Source organism: Arvicola amphibius, chromosome 1, assembly GCF_903992535.2.
Source record: "Arvicola amphibius chromosome 1, mArvAmp1.2, whole genome shotgun sequence".
NCBI classification, from domain to species: domain Eukaryota; kingdom Metazoa; phylum Chordata; class Mammalia; order Rodentia; family Cricetidae; genus Arvicola; species Arvicola amphibius.
The window spans coordinates 151,612,146-151,633,995 of record NC_052047.1 but is presented as its reverse complement, the minus strand read 5'-3'; the positions used below and the strand labels follow the sequence as shown (position 1 = coordinate 151,633,995).

General features: G+C 39.7%; 1 protein-coding gene across 1 annotated transcript in view; it reads left to right on the top strand.

The window, feature by feature from the left end:
- The window catches only part of LOC119807106 (solute carrier family 22 member 19-like), a 43,883-nt gene that overhangs the window by 9,509 nt on the left and 12,524 nt on the right, over positions 1 to 21,850 (top strand). The window contains exons 4-5 of the mRNA XM_038319257.2: positions 5 to 173; positions 7,797 to 7,920. Of these exons, the coding sequence (XP_038175185.1) occupies positions 5 to 173; positions 7,797 to 7,920 (293 nt within the window). The remainder of the gene's footprint in view (positions 1 to 4; positions 174 to 7,796; positions 7,921 to 21,850) is intronic.

Below are 21,850 nucleotides of genomic sequence, written 5' to 3'. Positions count from 1 at the left end.
CCAGTGATTGAATGGACAAAACCTGAATTCCAAGCCATGACGACAACACTGTTAGTATGTGCTGCAGGGATTGGACAGATGACATTATCAGGCCTGGCTTTTACTGTTCAAAACTGGCACCACCTCCAACTGATGATGTCTCTACCAATATTTTTTTTACTTGTGCCCACAAGGTAAGAATTCCTTTTCTCTTCTGTCCTATGGAATTCTGGGATGACGATGCACAAGGAGTCACAAGGAATCAGGACAAAGAAATGCAGTTGCCCTTGGTCTGCACCTGACAGTGTGCGCTCCTCTTTGTATTGTGTGCCCTGAGGACAGCAGGACTCTCAGATGAACCAAGAAGACTCGATTAATCTTTAATTCAAGGTCACAAGTATTTTATAAAATTTTATACATGTATGACAAGAGATGTAGTTATACTTAGGAGGACTCATTATTTATATGAAGATTCTAATGGTGGCTTTTGACTTTTTATTGATAGCTGGATAAAGTATATCACCTCATATTTGTACTATGGATAAATAACAAGTAACTTCTGAGAAAGTATACTCAATATATATATACATCTAATCACTCTAAGATATGGTATACTTAATAAAAATGTCTACTATTTGATATTTAAATTTTATTATACATAGGTTAATTTTATTTATTAGGAAAAAACTACCGTAAAAAAGAGAGAGTAGCAATGCATCCTTACTAAAATATTCTTGATCTTTCTGTGTGTCTTTGCTATCAAGCCTTATTTACTCAGGTTATAATAGAGTTTTTGCAAAAATATTTCATATGCATACAGGAAAATCTTTAAAGATTAGATTGCGCCTACTGTAGTTTGTATTTGTATGAGTGACTTTATTTTTTTTTCTTTTTTTTTAAAATTTATTTATTTATTATGTATACAACATTCTGCCTCTGTGTATGCCCGCACGCCAGAGGAGGGCACCAAATCTCAGTACAGATGGTTGTGAGCCACCATGTGGTTGCTGGGAATTGAACTCAGGACCTCTGGAAGAGCAGCCAGTGCTCTTAACCTCTGAGCCATCTTTCCAGCCCTGTATGAGTGACTTTAAAGAGAAAAACATTTTGGAAACTTTTGTGATATTTATCTTTGCAGGTGATATGGATAAAAGACAGGAAATAAATTTATCCCAGTGTTTAATGAAGGAAGAACAAACATGGTTTCTTTAGTTTAAAACTGTAGGCAGGGACCTGGAGAAATGGCTCAGCAGTTAAGAGTTCTGGATACTCTTCCAGAGGACCCAGGTTTGATTCTTAGCACCTACATAGTGCCTCAAAACCACTTACTAACTCCAGTTCTAGGGAATCCGATTCCCTCTTCTGGCCCTCAAGGGCACCAGGCATGCATGTGGTACCCAGAAATACATTCAGACAGGACACCCTTTCACACTGAAGTAAAACAAATAAAAATAAAATCTTAAAAACAACTGTAGGCAGAATGACCCACTCATCTCATTTGTTCTTTTTTTTTTTTTTTTTTTTTTTTTTTTTTTCCTCATGGTTTATTTTTTTTTATATTTAAAAATTTCCATCTCCTTCCCTCCTCCTCCCCCCTCCCTCCCCTCCTTCTCCCCTTTCTCTCCCCTCCTTCTCCCCCTTCCCTCCCCTCCCCTCCACCCATACCTCCCCTCCCTCCCTCTCAAGGCCAAGGAGCCATCAGGGTTCCCCACTCTATGCTAAGACCAAGGTCCTCCCAACTCCCCTTATGTCCCCTTTCTTTCTTTTTCATGTTCTTACTTTTAAATTTTAATTTAATTAAAAAAATTTCAGACAGAGTCTCAGTGAACAGCCTCAACTGTTCTAGGACTTGCTTTGCAAATCAGCCTGGCCTTGAACTAATAGAGTGTGCTACCACTGTGTGCTACCAAATCTCTTTCATTTTTTTTTTTGGTTTGAAAGTTTAAAATTTTATTAGACATCAAAATAGAATGTATGTATCTCATTTTCAAAAAGTTTATTCTTTGAAGTTTTCATATATACATTGTGTACATGAATAGAATAGTTTGATCACATCCATCCTCACTATCTCCTTCCCACTCCCACCAGGACACCAATCATATCTTCACAACTTTATGTACTATTTATTTACTTACATATTTATTCTTCCGAGTCCAGTTAGAACTGCCCGTGTGCTCATGGGTATAGAGTCTTTCACTGGGTTCTGGGGATCCTAACAGTATCTACACTCCTAAAGTGACTTTCTCTTTTCCAATAGCCATCAACTGCCAATAAATCCTTAGCTAGCTGTGGAACCTGGGGTGCCCATTCCCTTTCCTGCTAGAATTTTTAACTGGCTCGATCGTGTGTGCTGTAAGTGTGTATAAGGGAGAGAGAGCAAAGCATTTCGTAGCCTCCCTTTCCACTCTCCATTCTCTCCGTGTCCTCTTTCACCACCTTCCCTGAACCTTGGATGGGGGAGGTGTGCTGATAGAGATGTCCCCTCTATGGCTGAGAAATCAGTTACTTATTCTCAGCATTCAGAACAGTTATGATGTTCTATATTAACCACTGCCCTCTGTAATAAGAAGCTTGTCTAACTAAGGTTGAGATCAGCACAAAAGTATGGATAGCAACGTGAGTTTGACAGTCTGAGCGCACAGCAAACTAACATCAATACTGCTTCATAAGAAGAGTCTGGAAGTGCTCCTTCCATAACTATTCTATCAAATAATTTGAGAAGTATTGGTGTTATTTCTTTGAGATTCTGGTAGAATTGTGCACTGAATGCATCTGGCCATAGAGTTCTTTAGGTCAGAATAATTTTTATTTATTCTTTAATTTCATTGCTGACTATGGATCTGTTTAAATTATTTATTTCATCTTGGTTTGTTTTGTTATGTTTCATGCATATAGATACTAGTCCATTTCTTTAGATTTTCCCATTCAATGGACAAGAGATTTAAAAATATTTTCTTATGATTTTTGAACATCATTTGTATTTTTTTTTTTTTTTTGGTTTTTCGAGACAGGGTTTCCCTGTAGTTTCTAGAGCCTTTCCTGGAACTAGCGCTTGTAGACCAGGCTGGCCTCGAACTCAGAGATCTGCCTGCCTCTGCCTCCCGAGTGCTGGGATTAAAGGCGTGTGCCACTGCTGCCCGGCTCATTGGTATTTTTTATAATGTTTCTCCTTTTATTTCTAATTTTCCTTATTTGGGTCCCTTCTCTCTTTTGGTTAATTCAGCCAAGAGTTTGTCAACCTTGTTTGTCTTTCAAAGTTTTTTGTTTCATTTTCTTAATTTTGGTCCTGATTTTGGCTGTCTATTTGGGATTGGTCTGTTCTTGTTTTTCCAAGGCCTTAAGATATACCATTAAGTTATTAACTTGAAATCTTTCAAATGTTTTGATACAGGTACTTAGTACTATAAAGTCTCCTCTTAGGACTGCCTCTATTGAGTCCCATAGATTTTGATATGCTGTGCTTTTATTTTCATGCAATCTTAGGAATTACAAAATTTCCTTCTTAATTTCTTCCCAGTCATCATTTAAGTTCCATGAGTTTGTGTACTCTTTGATACCCAGCATTTCTTTGTGTTCAGATAGAATAAAGGATGCTTATTAAAGTTTTCCTATACTTGTTGAGGTTTGCTTTGTGTCCTAATAGGAAGTTGATTTTGGAGAAAGTTCCATGGGCTGCCATTACAAAGAATATATCTGTTTATTGTTGGAGTGGAATGTTCTATAGGTGTTTATTATGCTCATTCAATTTTACAGTATTTAATGCTATTTTTATTTAGGTTTTTACATATAAGTAAAACATTTAAAAACATTGGAGGTGCAACATATATATTAGCACTTAACATTTATAACATGCTTCTATTTTAAAGAGTGCATGAATATATTAAACATAAAAGAAAAAACTTAGTTCATTAGCAACAATTATCTTAGTGAAATTAAGAACAATTTTAATGTATTTTTCCTAAAAATAAAATAAAAATTAAGAGATTCTTTTGTCTACCTTTGGTATTCTGCTGGTGATGCTTGTGTCTGTAACTCTTGTTTGCTTACCTAGGTTTTTTATTTCTAGAATCCCTCAGTTTGTGTTTTCTTTATTGTTTATATTTTCATTTTGAGGTCTTGAACAGTTTTGTTTCTTTCAACTGTTTGGTCTTTTTTTCTTGTGGTTTACTAACATCCTCCAAGTTTTTAATTGTCTTTACCTTGATTTTCTTAAGGGATTTATTCACTTCTCTTTTAAATGACCTATATCATCTTCATAAAGTTGGTTTTAAGGTCTTTTTCTTGTGCTTCAGTTGTGTTAGAATATTCAGGGCTTACTGGTGGTGACATATTGCCTTGGCTGTTGTTGATTGTGTTCTTATGATAATGCCCAGGAGTCTGGGTTTGGAGTGACTGTAGGTCTAGGTGCCTATTTCTGGGTTTGTGTCTTTTGGATTGGTGTGCTGTTCCTTGGTTTCTGTTTCCTCTCTGGTTCTCTGGCCTGTATGGCCTGTGGTCGAGTGGGGAGGAGTGGGGAGGGGAGGTCTCGGCTAGAGTTGGGGGCTGGATTTCTGGTGGCCCTCTGGTCAGGTAGGGGTTCTCTACTTGATTTGGGGTCTGGAACATGGTGACAAGGCAGAGATGGAGAATTGTGGAGAGAGTAGGAGGGCATTGAGAGAGTGGGAGAGGTCTGCAGGTGGGTGATTGGGGTGGCCTCTTATTCTTTTACTTTTTTTTTTTTTTTAAGAATCATTTTATTTTTTGCCTTGATCTATCTACTGGTGTGAGTGGGATACTCACTATCACTTTGGGATTTTAGATTTAATAGTGTTTCTTCTATAAAATTGAGTGCATCTGTTTTTGGTACATGTATGTTTAGAATTGTAATAGCCTGTGGTAGATTGCTATCTTTTTTATTATTATTATTATTGATTTTTATTGAGCTCTACATTTTTCTCTGCTCCCCTCCTTGTCTCTCCCCTCCTCACTTCAAAGTGTCTTCTGTAGAGCTGGTTTGGTGGCCAGATATTCCTTAGATCTGTTTTTATCATGAAAAGTTTTAATTTTTAAAAATTTTTAGTAGCTAGTTTTGCTGGTTATAATATTCTTGGTAAATAATAATTGTCTTTCAGAAGTTGGAAGACATCTTTCCAGTCTCCTTTGGGTCAAAAAGTTTCTGTGAGATAATCAGGAATTATTCTGATGGACTTGCTTTATAAGTTACATGATTTCTCTCTTGTAGCTTTTAATATTCTTTAGTCTATGTTTTAACTACAATGTGTTGCGAGGCCTTCCTCTTCCTGATCCTGTTTATTTGGAGTTCCATAGGCCTCTTGTACCTGGATGACCATTTTTTTCTCTAGGTTTAAGAAATTTCTGATATGATCTTTATTGAAAATATTCTTCATGCCTTTACTGTTATTCTTCTTCTGTGCCCATAATCTGAAGATTAGGTCTTTTCATGGTCTTGCAGAACCTTTCCACTTTCTGTTCTTTCTTCTTTTTAAATTTATTTACTATTGACCTTTACTGAGCGATTCCATTCCTCCCACTGTCTTCCATTTCTGACAGTGTTTGTCACATGCTCATTTGACCAACGAGCACTGCCACTGGGTTTTTATTTGGCTTATTGAGTTTTCAGACCTAGCCTTATTTCAACTTTGGTTTCCTTCAGTAATCCCTATCTCTATTTTCATTCCTCGGATTGATTTCTGTAGTAGCTCCTTTTCTGCTGCTGTGATAAACACCATGACCCATGACAGAAGGAAGGGTTTATGGTTCTAGAAGGATAAGTCCATCATAGCTGCAGGTGCCAGGCATGGGGGCTTCTAGCAAAAAAATTGAAGGCTCACATCTTAAATTACAAACAGGAAGCCAAGCGAGTGAACTAGAAATGATCCGAATCTTTAAACTGTCAGTCCACCCCCAACGACATACTTCCTTCTTTTTTTCTTTTCTTTTTTTGATTAATTAAATTTATTTTTTAAACAATCTTTTCTCATTTTATATACCCATCCCAGTTCCCACTCCCTCCCCTCCCCCCACTCCCCCACCTTCCCCCCACCCCAGCTCCCATCCATTCCTCATAGAGGGTAAGGCCTCCCAAGTAGAGTCAACAAAATCTGACACATCACTTTGAAGCCTACATCTAGGCTGAGCAAAGTATCCCTCTGAAAAGAATGAGCTCCAAAACACCAGTTCAAGCTCCAAAACACCAGTTCTCCTGCTATCAGTTCAGAGTCAGTGAGCTCTCACTAGCTCAGGTCATCCACTGTCCTCCATTTCATATCAGAAAAGAACAGGCCTCTCAGTGATATCAACTGAACATGGCATAATAAGATGCAGTAAGACTAGGTATAAGTCCTCATATCAAGGCTGGATGAGACAACCTAGTAGGAGAAAAAAGGTCCCACATGCAGGCAAAAGAATTAGAGGCACCCCCACCACTCCCATTGTTAGGAGTCCAACTAAAAATTTAAGCTGGACAGCCTCTTGTGGTGGCACACGCCAATGGGATTTGCTGAAGGAGGCAGAGGCAGGAGGATCATGAGTTTGATGCCAGCCTGGACTCCACTGAGGTTTCTCTTTGAATTAATTAATGAGTTTTTCATTTTCAACATCATTTCAGCTTGTTTTTTTCCCAGTAATCTTACCTCTTCACTGAATTCTGTTACTCCTTATTTTATTTCTCTCTTTGTTTTTGTTCTCTTGGAGTATATTCACATATTATTTGAAGTGCTAAATATGGTTATAAGCATGTTGAATTATTTGTCTGGGATTTTTTTCTGGTCATTTTATTCTGGTCATTATTATGGGATTAGCAGTTTTTGGAAGAATCATGTTTTGGATTATCCTGTTGTTTCTGAGTGGGGACTGAAGCAACTGGAGAACTTGGTTGGTTGAGTGTTTCTTTATTTCTTCCTTTTTTTGTTCATATTGCCTTTTTTCTTTTACTAGAGTCACAATGTTCAGGAGAGGTTTAAGTCTTAGTATGGTCGAGATGTAATTTTCTTCTCCAGATTAGTGCAGTGAGCTTCTTGGGCTGCCAGAATGGGCCTGAGCAGGGGAAGCTGGGGTCCCCTACTTAGTGCAAGAGGCTATGTGGGCTTAGCTCCCAAAGCAAAACCATACCCTTTCCTCCTTTAAAATTACTTAAAAAGTGCTACAATATTGGATCAGCAGAGACGGCATACTTGGTTAGAAATGACTCTAAGAGGTGCTGACAGGTTTGATACAGTGAGAGGAGTTCATACAGACAAAGGAGAAAATCTCTGTCAGACCCATTCATACAACTTAAATCTTCACAACACATCAATCACCACCACGACACTGATTCTCCCAGTATATAAATGAGAAACTGAATCAGATTCACCTGTAATGAGTGGTTAGATGCCATCAGGTGCTTGGTGTAGGAATGAACACACTTCAAATGGTATAATTACTGTGTACAATTTTTCCAGAGGTCCTTAATTTAGGAAAACATATTATGAATAAATGCTCCCTACCTTCTAACAGGGAATCTGGCAAAATACTATATAGGCGTCCCTTATGTTCCATTTCGGTGAACCGCATGTAAATTTGCATCCAGGTCATGGTAGGGAGACCAACATGACTCCAGTTCTGCAGTCCAGAAGTACAGGTGTGCTACACGGGTAAATTGTTTTCTAGTTCCAGACAACATAGGATTATATTTACTTCTATAACCATTATATTTATTATATAACCATTATATTTACTGCTATAACTGTTAAGCTAATAATAAAACTATCCAGGGACAAATGTGGTACAAAAAATGACCACATGAAAATTAATTTTACTTTCAACATCATCATGTGTAGGTGGATGTCAGAGTCAGCTCGGTGGCTGATTGCGACCAACAAACTTCAAAGGAGCTTAAAGGAACTTAGAAAAGTTGCACACATAAATGGAATGAAGAGTTCTGGAGACATCTTAACCATTGAGGTGAGCATAATGGTAGCTTGTTATGACACAAAGAAAACATGAGCCTGATACATATATGTCTAGGTGTCAAGATGCAATATGCCACTATTAAATACATTGCATACATATATTTCATTCAAAAGGGACTTTTGCTTATTGAATTTAACTTGTAAAAACTTATCCACAGGATTTTATTCATTTTAAAACTTTTCTTAGCTTATATTAATTATACATAATGATGAGCATTATAACATTTTTATATGTGTGTTACATATTTTATCATATTTATTACTAATTGTTCTTATTCTTCTCTCATCCCTACTCATCCCATTCCTCTTCTTACACAATCCGTTTATACTTTCATGTGTTTTTTTGTGTGGGCGTGAACCAAGAAGTTAAATTAGGGTTAGCTATCGAAGCAGGGATGATATATTATTTACAGGACAGTGAGCGACTTCTAGTGGCTATTCCATTGAAGAAAATGTCTTTTCTCTCCCAGACATCATTAACTTGACTATCAGTCTTGAGGATGAGTAGGCCTTAATGATCCCTTTCATCTAGCAATGGCCAATGAGTCCTGAAAAAGGAGAATAGCCTTACAAGCCTCTCTACTGTCTACGATAGAAGGTTGCCTGAACCGTCTGGGTTGAGCAAGGTATTCCTCCACAGGGCATGGGCTCCAAAGAGACAGTTACCGAGATTTGGGCAAGGGGCAGGAGGTTAAAATACACAAAGACTCACACACAGAGAGACAACGACACGGGTCATCCTTGAATTTCCCCAAGAATGCCCCCTTTATTGTGTTCAGGGGCAGATTATATAGAGATAGCCACGCCCCAGCCAAACCCACCAGAAACCACTCTGCCATCAGGAACTCCTGAAGGTCTCGTGCTCAGAGCAGCTGTAGGCACTCAGATCAGGGGATTACAAGAAATTCAGGATCTGGGGTCTCACTGCTCCCAACATCTCCCCCCTAAATTTTTTTATAAAACAGAAGACCCTCCTGACCACACAGCCTTTTGGTCACTTTGATTGAACCTGTAACTCAGGAGAGAGTGACAGCATCTCCTCAGGAGAATACTGACTTTTAGGGAACACAAGAGCAATTTCACTGCCTTCTCCTTGTCCCGCTGCTGCATTCTCGGGCAGCCCAGTGGGGTCTGTGCTCCAGTTTGTCTCAGCTCCAGCACTTGTTGTGCGCTGCTGTGGCATCCACCAGGCTAGGCACCAACTGGGCTGAGGCAATGTGCATTCCACCAGAGCCACCTAGCAAAGCTCTGCTCCAGCTGCCTTCTAGCCCCAGCTGCATTTGTTCTGGGTCCAAACTGGTGCATGAAGTTGAGCAGAACTCAGGGAAGCAGGCTTGCTGCTCTGCAACCACTGAAGGGGCCCCACTTAGGGAATTTGGGCATTGTCAATCTGTCTGGCTACTTCCAGCTGAGCGGGGACGCTGCATTTTTAGGGGTATTTACTGCAATTCACTGCCATTTTCCAGTTGAGCTCAGACACCCGCCACACTGTGCTTCTGCGCCCTGAGGCCCACGCTGGAAGTGGGCCTAACATTCTTGCCTTGTTGGCCCTAGAGGCAGGTCCCGGGGTTTGGCGTTGCAGCCCCTCAGCCCTTGGCCTTGGCCTTGGAGCCACCTTTGCAGCCCCTCAGCGCTTGGCCTTGGAGCCACCACTGCTCACACTCCACTGCAACATTTCAGGAGGTCTCGGGGATTCAAACCACATGAATATCGAATAAATCCTTAGGCTCTCATTGTCTGTGGAGACAAAAACAGAACCTCCTTTCCAAAACATCAAATTCTTAAGCCCATATTTTAAAGTCAAGATACCTTTCTTAGCAGTTCCTAGAATCAAATGTCTTTCTCCAGTCCAGAACACAAAAGACAACACAATCAACATATCATACATCTGTACACATTTATCTTTTTTTTTTAAAGCTATATACATTCTATCTTTTCCCAATATATGCATTCCCTCTGGCCAGGGACAACCCTGTTCGTTTACCCCTCTTTCTCGGTTGGAGTTCCACTTGCTGCCAAACCAAGCGAAGTCAGGATTAACACATATACCCCAATCCACCCTCACTTTCTGAGGGTGACCTCTCAGCATTCCCTAGTTCCCGATATCTCGGCTGGGACCTCCAATTGCCGTGCACCGCGCCCAAGTCTGTGTTCAGTGTGCTGGCACCCAGTTTGCGAGATTCAGGCAAGGGGCAGGAGGTTAAAATACACAAACACAGACAGAAAGACAGTGACACGGGTCATCCTTGAATTCCCCAATTATGCCCCCTTTATTGTGTTCAGGGGCAGATTATATAGAGATAGCCACGCCCCAGCCAAACCCACCAGAAACCACTCTGCCATCAGGAACTCCTGAAGGTCTCGTGCTCAGAGCAGCTGTAGGCACTCAGATCAGGGGATTACAAGAAATTCAGGATCTGGGGTCTCACTGCTCCCAACACCTTTCATCTAGCAATGGCCAATGAGTCCTGAAAAAGGAGAATGGCCTTACAAGCCTCTCTACTGTCTATGATAGAAGGTTGCCTGGGCCGTCTGGGCTGAGCAAGGTATTCCTCCACAGAGAATGGGCTCCAAAGAGACAGTCCATGCACTAGGGATAAATGTTGGTTTCATGGCTAGTGGCCCCATAAACAGCCCAGGTCACACAACTGTCACCTACATTCAAAGGGTCTAGTATGGTCTTATGCAGCTTCCCCTGCTCTCAGTTCCATTACCTTGGGTCAGCCATTTCTGTGGGTTTCCTCATCATGATCTTGGGCCCTTTGCTAGCAATATCACTCCTCTGTCTCTATGGCTGAACTCCAGGAGTTCAGCCCAATGCTTAGCTGTGGATCTCTGCATCTGCTTCCATCAGTTACTGGATGAAGCCTCTGTGATGACATTTAAGGTAGTCATTAATCTGCTTACAGGGAAAGGGCATTTTAGGTACCCTCTCCACTACTGCTTAGATTCTTAGCTGGGGTCATTCTTGTGGATTCCTGGGAATTTCCTTAGTGCTTGGTTTCTCGCTAACCCCACAAGGGTGCCGATATCTCGGTGGGAACCTCCAATGGCCGATATCTTGGTGGAACCACCAATTGCCGAAACCTCGGTGGAGACCTCCAATTGCAGCGCACTGCGCCCCGGTGTCTACATTCGGTGCGCTGGCACCCAGTTCGTGAGATTCAGGCAAGGGGCAGGAGGTTAAAATAGACACACACACACAGACAGTGAGACAGAGACACGGGTCATCCTTGAATTCCCCAAGAATGCCCCCTTTATTGTGTTCAGGGCTCTTTCTTTCAAGGTATCTCTTTCCTTGCTCTCCCTCTCTGTCCTTCACCCAGCTCGATTTTCCTGATTCTTCATATTCCCTTCCCCGTTCCTTTACCACTCTCTCTTGTTGCCCCACACTGTCGCATTACTAAGGAGATCTTGTGTTACTTCCCCTTCCCAGGAGATCCATGTCTCTCTTAGGGTTCTCGTTTTCTGTCTTCTTGGGGGTTGTGAACTGTAGGCTGGTTATCCTTTGCTTTATGTCTAATATCCACTTATGGTGAGTGAGTAAATACTGTGTTTTTCTTTCTGGGTCTGGGTTACCTCACTGAGAATATTTTTTTCTAGTTCCATCCATTTGCATGCAAATTTCAAGAATGTCATATTTTTTTTTAACCACTGAGTAGTACTCCATTGTGTAAATGTACCACATTTTCTTTATCCATTCTTCAGCTGAGGGGCATCTAAGTTGTTTCCAGGTTCTGGCTATTATGAATAATGCTGCTATGAAAATAGCCGAGCAAATGTCCTTGTGGTATGAATCTTCATCCTTTGGCTATATCCCCAAGAGTGGTATTGCTGGGTCTTTAAGTGGATTGATTCCTAATTTTCTGAGAAACCACCATGTTGATTTCCAAGGTGGCTGTACAAGTCTGCTCTCCCACCAGCTGTGGAGGAGTCTTCCCGTAACTCTACATTCCTCCAGCATAAGCTATTATTGGTGTTTTTGATCTTAGCCAATGTGACTGGTGTAAGATAGTATCTCAGAGTTGTTGATATTTTTTGATGTGTTCTTGGATTTGGTTTGCCAGTAGTTTATTGAGTATTTTTGTATCAATGTTTATGAGGGAGATTGGTCTGTAATTCTCTTTCTTAGTTACATCTTTCTGTGGTTTGGGTACCAAGACAACTGTTGCTTTGTAAAAAGAATTTGGCAATGTCTCTTCTGATTCTATTGTGTGGAACAATTTGAAGAGTATCAGCATTAGCTCTTCTTTCAAATTCTGGTAGAATCCTGTGTTGGAATCATCTGGCCATGGACGTTTGTTGGTTGGGAGACTTTCGATGACTTTCTATTTCCTTAGGGGCTATAGGCCTATTGAAACTGTTTATCTGTTTTTTATTTAATTTTGGTATGTGGTGTGGTACCTATCCAGAAAATTGTCCATTTCCCTTTCATTTTCTTATTTTGTGGAGTACAGGGTTTTGAAGTATGACCTAATGATCCTCTGTCTCTCCTCCATGTCTGTTGTTATGTCCCTTTTTTCATTTCTGATTTTGTTAATTTGGATATTCTCTCTCTCTCTCTCTCTCTCTCTCTCTCTCTCTCTCTCTCTCTCTCTCTGCCTTTTGGTTAGTTTTGATAAAGGTTTGTCTATTTTGTTGATTTTCTCAAAGAACCAACTCTTTGTCTCATTGATTCTTTGTATTGTTTTCTTTGTTTCTATTTTGTTGATTTCAACCCTTAATTTGATTATTTTTTGTCTTCTACTCCTCCTGTGTGAGTTTGCTTCTTGTTCTAGAACTTTCAGGTGTGCTGTTAAATCGCTAGTATGAGATTTCTGCAGGTTCTTTATGTAGGCACTTAGTGTTGTGAACTTCTTTTTTAGGACTTCCTTGAAAAGGTTCCATAAGTTTGGGTATGTTGTGCCTTCATTTTTATTGAATTCTAGGAAGTCTTTAACTTCTTTCTTTTTTTTCTTTTTTGACCAAGAGGTGATTCAGTTGAGCACTGTTCAATTTTCACTCTTTTGTGTGCTTTCTGCAATTAGTCTTGTTGAATTCTAACTTTAAATCATGGTGATCTGGTAAGACAGAGGGTGTTACTCAATTTTTCTGTATCTGTTTAGGTTTGCTTTGTTACCAACTGTGTGGTATATGTGGGGAGATTGCTCTCAGGTCTCTGTTGTAACACTGGGTAGGGTGGGTCGTGGGATGTCCTCTGGACACTATGGCCTAGAGAGTTGGGCTCTCTAGGTGGGGACAGGGCCAAGGTTCCCATGGTTGAAGATACCCCGTAGTGTGGTTGGGAGTGTGGGGAGGCTGTTCTCAGGTCTCTGGGGCTCTTGTGGGTGGGGGTGGGGCAAAGGATATGCCTCTGGGGACTATGGCATACAGAATAGGGCTCTCCAGCAAGGGAACCAGATACTCCCTGTTTCTCTTAGACAGATTCAATCTTGTGTAGCCCTGGGTGGCCTTGAGGTAACAGAGATGCCTCTGCCTCTGCCTCCTGAGTCCTGGGATTAAAGGTGTGTGCCACCAGTCCCTGGCCTCTGTGGCTTAGCTCTGCACTCTGATCTTTAAACAAACTTCATTTATTAAAATATAAACAAAATATCACCGCAGAAACCTCAAAGCCCACCCTTAGTGACAACATCTTCTCCAACAAGACCATGCCTCCTAATCCTTCCCAAATAGTTCCACCAAGTGAGGACCAAGCATTCAAATACATGCGTCTATGGAGGCCATTCTTAATGGGGTTCTCAAGAGTCCAGCTTTTAAGAATCCCTCGCAGGGTTCAATTAAAGACATCACAATAAGTAAAGGGACCTAAAATCTGAGGGTTATGAAATTTACTCACAACACAGGATCTGTCTGTTCCCCCCTCTTCTTCTCCTCCTCCTCCTTAGAAATATTCCCAGTGATATATACCTTTATTACCAACAATTCCCCAGCCCTAGCAGTTTCCAGGGCTGGAATTCTTTGGCCCCATAAAAATCAGATAAGAGTTTTCATACACACACACACACACACACACACACACACACACACACACAGAGAGAGAGAGAGAGAGAGAGAGAGAGAGAGAGAGAGAGAGAGAGAGAGAGAGAGAGAGGGAGAGAGAGATAGATCCGTGGCTGTCAGCTCAAAGGTGAAAGGGGCTTAGTACATGATCAGTGAACTCTTTAGTGGAGAAAGTTAGTTAAGAAAAAAATTAAATCATCAGGGAATTCTAGAGGGGAAGGTTAGTGTACTACACTACATTTTTAGTGGTTAAATAAAGAGCTAAAATATTTATTTTCAGTAAAATTATGAATAGGTCATGGATTTTTTAAAAAAATTATTTTATTTTTTAAAAAGAACACAAACTATCTTTTTCTTTTTAATTTTACAAAACCAATTGCAGTTCCCACTCCCTCTTCTCCTCCCATTTCTTCCACCTTCCTTCCCACCCCCCTAGTCATTCCTCAGATAGGGCAAAGCACATGGCTCCAAGGAAGGACCAAGGCTCTCCCCACTTTCTCCAGGCTGAGTAAGGTTTCCAACCAAAGAGAATGGGTTTCAGAAAGCCAGTACAAGCAGCAGGCACAAATCCTGGTGCCACTGCCAGTGGCCTCACAGTCGTACAACTGTCAGCCCCATTCAGGGGGTCTAGTTTGGTCTTCTGCTGGTTCCTTCCCTGTCCATGCGGAGTTGATGAGTTCCCATTAGCTCAGCTGTTTCAATGAGTGTCTCCATCATGGTCTTGACCCCTTCACTCACCTTCTCTTTCTTCTCACTCTTCAGCTGGACTTCGGGGGCTCAGCCCAGTGCTCCTCTGTGGGTCTCTGCCTCTCTTTCCATCAGTTGCTGGATGAAGGTTCTATGGTGACATTTAAGATAGTTGTCAATCTGACTACAGGACAAGGCCAGTTTGGGGACCCTCTCCACTGTTCCTTAGGTTCTTAGTTGGGGTCATCCATGTGTATCCCTGGGAATTTCTCTAGTGCCAGGTTTCTTGCTAGCCCCATAATGTCTCCCTCAATTAAAATATCTCTTTTCTTGCTTTCTGTCTCTGTCCTTTCCCCATCTCGACTATCCCATTCCCTCAAGTTCTCTTCCCCTTCCCTTTCTCTCCTCCTCCTCTCCTTCTGCCCTCCTTTCTTCCTTCACACACATGGTCCCAATTTTGTCAGGAGACCTCATCTATTTCCCCTTCCCAAGGGATCTATATATGTTCCCCTTGTTACTTAGCTTCTCTAGGGTTGTGGACAATAGGCTCAATATCCTTTGCTTTATAGCTACTAACCACTTATAAGTGAGTACATACCATGTTCATCTTTCTGGGTCTGGGTTACCTCACTCCGGATGGTTTTTTCTAGTTCCATCCATTTGCATGCAAATTTCAAGAATGTCATTGTTTTTTACTGCTGAGTAGTACTCCATTGTGTAAATGTACCACATTTTCTTTATCCATTCTTCAGGTGAGGGACAATTTAGGTTGTTTCCAGGTTCTGGCTATTATAAATAATGCTATGAACATAGTGAAACAAATGTCTTTGTAGTATGATTGAGCATCCTTTGGGTACAGGCCCAAGAATAGTATTACAGGGTCTTGAGGTAGGTTGATTCCACTGATTTCCAGAGTGATTGTACAAGTTTGATTTCCCACCAGCAATGAAGGAGTGTTTACCTTACTACTCATCCTCTCCAGCATAAGCTGTCATTGGTGTTTTTGATCTTAGTCATTCTGACTGGTGTAAGATGGCATCTCAGAGTTGTTTTGATTTGCATTTCTCTAATGGCTAAGGATGTTGAACATTTCCATAAGTGTCTTTTGGTCATTTGTGATTTTTCTATTGAGAATTCTCTGTTTAGATCTGTATCCCATTTTTAAAAAAGATTTATTTATTTATTTATTGTATATACAGTATTCTGCCTACATGCATGCCTGCAAGCCAGAAGAGGGCACCAGACCTCATTACAGATGGTTGTAAGCCACCATGTGGTTGCTGGGAATTGAACTCAGGACCTTTAGACGAACAGGTGGTGCTCTTAACCACTGAGCCACCTCTCCAGCCCCTGTATCCCATTTTTAATTGGATTATTTGATATTTTTATGTCTAATTTCTTGAGTTCTTTATATATTCTGGATATCAGTCCTTTGTCTGATGTAGGGTTGGTGAAGATCTCTTCCCATTCAGTAGGCTGCCTTTTTGTCCTTTTGACTGTGTCCTTTGCTTTACAGAAATTCCTCAGTTTTAGGAGGTTCCACTTATTTATTGTTGCTCTCAGTGTCTGTGCTACTGGGGTTATATTTAGGAAGTGGTCTCCTGTGCCCATACATTAAAGGCTGCTTACCACTTTCTATTCTGCCAGGTTCAATGTGGTCAGATTTATATTAAGGTCTTTAATGTATTTAGACTTGAGTTTTGTGCATGGGGATAGATATGGACCTATTTTCATTCTTCTACATGTTGAAGTTATGCCAGCATTATTTGTTGAAGATGCTTTTTTTCCCCCACTGTATAATTTTAGCTTCTTTTTCAAAAATCAGCTGTTCATAGGTGTGTGTATTAATTTCCAGGTCTTTGATTTGATTCCATTGGTCAACCTGTCTGTTTTTATGCCAATACCAAGCTGTTTTCATTACTATAGGTGTATAATAGAGCTTGGTATCAGGGATGGTGATCCCTCTGGAAGTTCCTTTATTGTATGGGATTGTTTTGGCTATCCTGGGTTTTTGTTTTGTTTTGTTTTTACACATGAAGTTGAGTATTTTTCTTTCAAGGTCTGTAAAGAATTACATTGGAATTTTTGATGAGGATTGCATTCAGTGTATAGATTGCTTTTGGTATTATGTTGATCTTACCTATCCAAGAGCATGAGAGATCTTTCCATTTTCTGGTATTTTCTTCAATTTCTTTCTTCAAAGACTTAAAGATATTGTTGAACAGGTCTCTCACTTTTTTGGTTAGAGTTAGTCTAATTATTTTGTTATTTGTAGCTATTGTGAAGAGTAATATTTCGCTGATTTCTTTCTCAACTTCTTTATCATTTGTACATAGGAGGGCTACTGATTTTTTTGAGTTGATCTGGTGTCCTGCCTCATTACTGAAGGTATTTATCAATTGTAGGAGTAGTTTTTATGGTTACTAATGCATATTATCAGCAAATAATGAAAGTTTGACTTCTTCCTTTCCAATCTGTATTCCCTTGATCTCCTTTTGTAGTCTTATTGCTACAGCCAGAACTTCAAGAACTATGTTGAATACATATGGAGAGAGTGGACAACTTTGTCTTGTTTCTGATTTTGTAGAATCATTTTGAGTTTTCCTCCATGTAATTTGACAGTGGCTGTCAGCTTGCTGTATATTGTTTTTATTATGTTTAGATGTGTTCCTTATAATCCTGGTCTTTCTAAGACCTTTATCATGAAGGGGTGTTGGATTTTGTTGAATGCTTTTTTTAGGATCTAATGAGATGATCATATGTTTTTTTCTTTCAGTTTATTTATATGGTGGATTACATTGCTAGATATTCGTATGTTGAACCAGCCCTGCATCTCTGGGATGAAGCTGACTTGATCATAGTGGATGATTTTTTTTGATGTGTTCTTGAATTTGGTTTGTCAGTATTTTATTGAGTATATTTACATCAATGTTAATGAGGGAGATTGGTCCGTAATTCTCTTTCTTGGTTGAGTCTTTGTGTGGTTTTGGTATCATGGTAACTATAGCCTCAAAAAAAGAGAGTTTGGCAATATTCCTTCTGTTTCTGTTCTATAGAACACTTTGAGGAATATAGGTATTAGCTCTTCTTTGAAGTTTTAGTAGAATTCTTCACTGAAGCCATCTAGTCCTTGGCTGTCTTTGGTTGGGAGGCCTTTGATGGCTGCTTCTATTTCCTTGCTGGATATAGGTAGGTCTATAAATTGTTCACTTGGTCTTGATTTAATTTTGATATGTGGTAACTATCCAGAGAATAGTCCATTTTTTTTACATTTTCCAATTTTGTGGAGTACAGGCTTTTGTAGTATGACCTAATGATTCTCTGGATTTCCTCAGTGTCTGTTGTTATGTTCCCTTTTTCATTTCTGATTTTGTTAACTTGGATGTTCTCTCTCTGTTTTTTGATTAGTTTGGATAAGGGTTTGTCTGTTTTGTTTTCTCAAAGAACATGCTCTTTGTTTTATTGATTTTTTTGTATTGTTTTCTTGTTTCTATTTTATTTATTTCAGACATCAATTTGATTATTTCATGTTGTCTACTCTTCCTGGGTGAGTCTGCTTCTTTTGGTTCTAGAACTTTCAGGTGTGCTGTTAAGTCACTAGTGTGAGATTTCTCTACTTTTTTTTATGTAGACACTTACTGCTAAGAACTTTCCTCTTAGCATTGCTTTCATAGATTCCCATGTTTGGGTACTTTGTGCCTTCATTTTTGTTGAATTCAAGAAAAGTCTTTAATTTCTTTCTTTATTTCTTCCTTGACCCAGGGGTGGTTCAACTGAGCACTGTTCAATTTCCTTGAATTTGTAGGCTTTCTTCAATTAGTGTTATTGTTAAATTCTAACTTTAAACCTTGGTGTTCTGATAAGATACAGGGGTTATTCCAATTTTTTTTGTATCTGTTGAGGTTTACTTTGTAACTGAGTATGTGGTCAGTTTTAGAGAAGATTCCATGATGTGATGAGAAGATATATTCTTTTGTGTTTGAGTGGAATGTTCTATAGATGTCTGTTAATTCCATTTGAGTCATGACATCTGTTAGTTCTCTTATTTCTGCGTTAAGTTTCTGTCTGGTTGACCTGTCCATTGTGATGAGTGGGGTGTTGAAGTCTCCTACTATTAGTGTGTGGGGTTTGATGTGCAATATAAGCTTTAGCAATGTTTCTTTTACATATGTGGGTGCTCTTGTATTTGGGACATAGATGCTCAGTATTGAGAGTTCATCTTGATGGATTGTTCCTGTTATAAGTGTTCTTCTCCATCTCTTCTGAATGACTGTAGTTTGAAGTCTATTTTGTTAGGTATTAGGAACCTAAGTGCTTGTTTCTTAGGTCCATTTGTTTGGAAAATCTTTTACCAACCTGTTACTCTGATGCAATGTCTGTCTTTGAAGTTGATGCATGTTTCTTATATACAGTAGAAGAATGTATCCTGATTTCATATCTATTCTCTTAGCTTGTGTCTTTTTATAGGTGAATTGGAGCCATTGATATTAAGAGATTTTAATGAACAGTGATTGTTAATCCCTTATATTTTTGATTTTAGTGTTTGTGTGTTTCCCTTCTTTGGGTTTTGGTGGTATGAAGTTATCTGTTGTCTGTGTTTTTGTGGATTTAGTTAGCTTCCTCAAGCTGGAGTTTTTCTTCTAGTACTTTCTGTAGGGCTGGATTTGTGGAGAGTTATTATTTAAATTTGGTTTTGTCATGGAATATCTTGTTTTCTCCAATAATAGTGATTGAATGCTTTGCTGGGTATAGTGGTCTGAGTTTGTATCCATGGTCTCTTAGTGTCTGTAGTACATCTGTCCAGAACTTTCTGGTTTTCCTGGTTTCCACTGAGAAATTGGGTGTAATTATGATAGGTCTGCCTTTATATGATACTTGTCCTTTTTCCTTTGCAGCTCTTAATATTCTTTCTTTATTCTGTATGTTTTGTATTTTGATGTAGGGCCATATATTATACAGGCCCATAGGTCTACATCGTAAGACTCTCAGTCCATAGTTTGCACCTGCCCACCCAGAAGGGGGTCACCTAGCCTTTACAGATAAACTGTTGCTATCCCTAACAAAGGGACAAGATATGCTAATATTGTTCTGCTCCTTCTTTGTAATTTGGAGGATGCCTGGAATAGAGATGTTAATTCAGCCTACATGACAGAGATGGCATACAGAGCTGGAAGATAGGAAGATGTGGCAGAGCAGGCATAGATAGGTGTGGATGTGACCTTAGACTTTCACCTGGTTACCTAGGAAACAGAATGCTAATGAATTTCCCCCTCAGTTTTTGTTTTGGTATAAAAGCTGTTTGGAGAATAAATGCTGGGAAAAATTTTCAGGATTTTATTAGGGATCACTGAGAAACTCCCTCCTGATAAAGCCATGTGAGTTGTGTCTTTATTCTCAGGCCTCCCTGCTGGTCTAAGAGATAATTTATGTTGGGGATGGACCCCAATATTTTGATTATTGAATGAGGGGACTTTTTTTTATTCTGTCTATTTGGTGTTCTTTGAGATTCTTGTATCTTCATAGGGATACCTTCTTTAGCTTGGGAAAGTTTTCTTTTATGGTTTTATTGAATGTATTTTCTATGACTTTGAGCTGGATTCCTTCTTCTTCTTCTTCTTCTTCTTCTTCTTCTTCTTCTTCTTCTTCTTCTTCTTCTTCTTCTTCTTCTTCTTCTTCTTCTTCTTCTTCTTCTCCTCCTCCTCCTCCTCCTCCTCCTCCTCCTCCTCCTCCTCCTCCTCCTCCTCCTTCTTTTCTTCTATCCCTATTATTCTTAGGTTTAGGTTTGGTCTTTTCAGGCTGTTCCAGATTTGCTAGATGTTCTGTGTTAAGAATTTGTTGGATTTAATGTTTTCTTTGACCAATGAATCTATTTCCTCTATAGTATATCCAACACCTGAGATTTTCTCTTCTATCTCTTGTATTCTGCTGGTTACACTTGCCTCTGTAGTTTCTATTCATTTATCAAGGTTTTCCATTTCCAAAATTCCCCTGGTTTATATTTTCTTTATTGTCTCTATTTCAGTCTTCAACTATTGAACTATTTAAACTGTTTGCTTCACCCGTTTGTTTTTTTCTTGGATTTTTCTTTTTAGAAATTTATTGATTTCTTCCAATTTTTGTTTTTCTTTTCCTCTATTTCTTTAAGGGAATTTTTCATTTTCTCTTTAAAAGTCCCCATCATCAAAAAAAAAAAAAAATAAAAATAAATAAATAAAAAATAAAAAAGGTCCCCATCATTCTCATAAAGTTATTCAAAATTGTTTTCTTCTTCTGGGTTAGGATGATCAAGTCTTCCTGTTGTGTGACCACTAGGTTCTGGTGTCACCATGTTGCTTTTTAGGTTGTTGAATGAATTCTTGCATTAGAGCCTATCCATCTCTTCCTCTAGTTGGTGCATGCAGTGTTCTTGCCTCTCGGTCTAATCCTGCAGTTTCTGTCTGTATCTTTGGGAAATGTTCTTGGTCTGCCCTGTACTGTTGCTGTCTTTGTCTCAGGGAGCTCCTGGAGTTTCCTTTGGCCTGCTCTCTTGTCCTTCTCTCGTAGTTCACTCTCTTGGTCCACTCTGTGTCATCACAGCCTGTGCTTCAGTTCCTCTCTTGGTCCTCTTTGTTTAGTTGCAGTCTGTGTTACAGAGTTCCTCTGAGGTCTCAGGGAATAGGAAGGTTTGGGGATGGAGTGGGTCTTGTAGCTTACAAGGTCTACAATTGAATGGGGGTGTTGGAGCAGCCTACCTGCAGGAAGCTTGCCTGCTGGCTCACTAGAGAAGCTGAGATATGCAGGGTTTTTTCCCCTGGTATGGAGAACCTAGAAAGTGGAGTGCCCCACTTGGTGAGTGGTCATTCACCTTTTGGTCATCTCTGCGTAGTTGCAGCCTGTGTTTCTATGGATTGACTTTTAACTCACCATGCAGCTTTTTTTCCCCCAGCATGCACAGAGGATATCAGGTAACTAGGCAACCTGTGTAAACAGTCAGGGAGAAGTTAATGGCTCTTGATCTGATAGTACATTCACCAGACACTGCGATTTTTATGGGCCTAGGTCTGGAGTTTATACTTATTGCTCTAAGGGTAGAAACAAAGAGGAGACCCAGGTCTCTAAATTATCAGTTCCAGGGTATGCTGTTATCAGTTGTTCTTCTTGTGGGCATTGTGGGTCTTTATCTGGGTTGCAGCTAATTATCCCTTCTGCTGTCCTTGAGAGTAAAACCAAGTAGTAAGTTTCCTGAACTAAAATTA